Source organism: Trematomus bernacchii, unplaced genomic scaffold, assembly GCF_902827165.1.
Source record: "Trematomus bernacchii unplaced genomic scaffold, fTreBer1.1, whole genome shotgun sequence".
In the NCBI taxonomy this organism is placed as follows: Eukaryota; Metazoa; Chordata; class Actinopteri; order Perciformes; family Nototheniidae; genus Trematomus; species Trematomus bernacchii.
Genome location: NW_022988134.1, coordinates 25,001 through 26,828, shown reverse-complemented (window position 1 = coordinate 26,828; position 1,828 = coordinate 25,001). Strand labels below are relative to the sequence as shown.

At 55.0% G+C, this 1,828-nt stretch overlaps 1 protein-coding gene across 1 annotated transcript in view; it reads left to right on the top strand.

The window, feature by feature from the left end:
• Nucleotides 1–201: 201 nt before the first annotated feature.
• mogat3a (monoacylglycerol O-acyltransferase 3a) overlaps nt 202–1,828 on the top strand; it is a gene marked incomplete at its 5' end in the record, with an annotated part of 8,147 nt that continues 6,520 nt past the window's right edge. Inside the window, 1 exon segment of the mRNA XM_034122151.1 lies at nt 202–380. Coding sequence (XP_033978042.1) covers nt 202–380 — 179 coding nt within the window.

Genomic DNA, 1,828 nt, shown 5'->3' with positions numbered 1-1,828 from the left:
TGTCTGTCTCTCAGCTGTCTGTCTGTCTGACTTCTGTCTCTCAGCTGTCTGTCTCAACTGTCTGTCTCTCAGCTGTCTGTCTGTCTGTCTGTCTGTCTGTCTGTCTGTCTGTCTGTCTGTCTGTCTGTCTCTCAGCTGTCTGTCTGACTTCTGTCTCTCAGCTGTCTGTCTCAACTGTCTGTCTGTCTGTCTGTCTCTCAGCTCAGGTGTGTCTGGCAGCCTTCATGCTGCTCCTGCTCTCTGATTGGTGGATGCTGGCCGTGCTGTATGCTGGTTGGCTGTGGCTGGACGGGGACACGCCCACCAGTGGGGGTCGCAGGTCTGATTGGATGAGGAGCTGGAGAGTGTGGGAGTTCTTCAGGGACTACTTCCCCCTCAGGGTGAGACTCTATCTTTATTCATACAACTGGTTCTGATGGAGAGAGGTTCTGGTTCTGGTGGAGAGAGGTTCTGGTTCTGGTGGAGAGAGAGTCTGATGGAGAGAGGTTCTGGTTCTGGTGGAGAGAGGTTCTGGTGGAGAGAGGTTCTGGTTCTGGTGGAGAGAGAGTCTGATGGAGAGAGGTTCTGGTTCTGGTGGAGAGAGGTTCTGGTGGAGAGAGGTTCTGGTTCTGGTGGAGAGAGGTTCTGGTTCTGGTGGAGAGAGAGTCTGGTGGAGAGAGGTTCTGGTTCTGGTGGAGAGAGGTTCTGATGGAGAGAGGTTCTGGTTCTGGTGGAGAGAGAGTCTGGTTCTGGTGGAGAGAGGTTCTGGTTGAGAGAGGTTCTGGTTCTGGTGGAGAGAGGTTCTGGTGGAGAGAGAGTCTGGTGGAGAGAGGTTCTGGTTCTGGTGGAGAGAGGTTCTGATGGAGAGAGGTTCTGGTGGAGAGAGGTTCTGGTTCTGGTGGAGAGAGGTTCTGATGGAGAGAGGTTCTGGTGGAGAGAGGTTCTGATGGAGAGAGGTTCTGGTCCTGGTGGAGAGAGGTTCTGGTTCTGGTGGAGAGAGGTTCTGGTTCCGGTGGAGAGAGGTTCTGATGGAGAGAGGTTCTGGTGGAGAGAGGTTCTGGTTCTGGTGGAGAGAGGTTCTGATGGAGAGAGGTTCTGGTCCTGGTGGAGAGAGGTTCTGATGGAGAGAGGTTCTGATGGAGAGAGGTTCTGGTTCTGATGGAGAGAGGTTCTGGTCCTGGTGGAGAGAGGTTGTGATGGAGAGAGGTTCTGATGGAGAGAGGTTCTGGCTCATCATCACTGAGGACCCGACTCATCACTGAGGACCCGACTCATCACTGAGGACCCGACTCATCACTGAGGACCTTACTCATCACTGAGGACCCGACTCATCATCACTGAGGACCCGACTCATCACTGAGGACCCGACTCATCACTGAGGACCCGACTCATCACTGAGGGCCCGACTCATCACTGAGGGCCCGACTCATCACTGAGGACCCGACTCATCACTGAGGACCCGACTCATCACTGAGGGCCCGACTCATCACTGAGGACCCGACTCATCACTGAGGACCCGACTCATCACTGAGGACCCGACTCATCACTGAGGACCTTACTCATAACTGAGGGCCCGACTCATCACTGAGGGCCCGACTCATCACTGAGGACCCGACTCATCATCACTGAGGACCCGACTCATCATCACTGAGGACCCGACTCATCACTGAGGACCCGACTCATCACTGAGGACCCGACTCATCACTGAGGACCCGACTCATCACTGAGGACCCGACTCATCATCACTGAGGACCCGACTCATCACTGAGGACCCGACTCATCACTGAGGACCCGACTCATCACTGAGGACCCGACTCATCACTGAGGACCCGACTCATCACTGAGGACC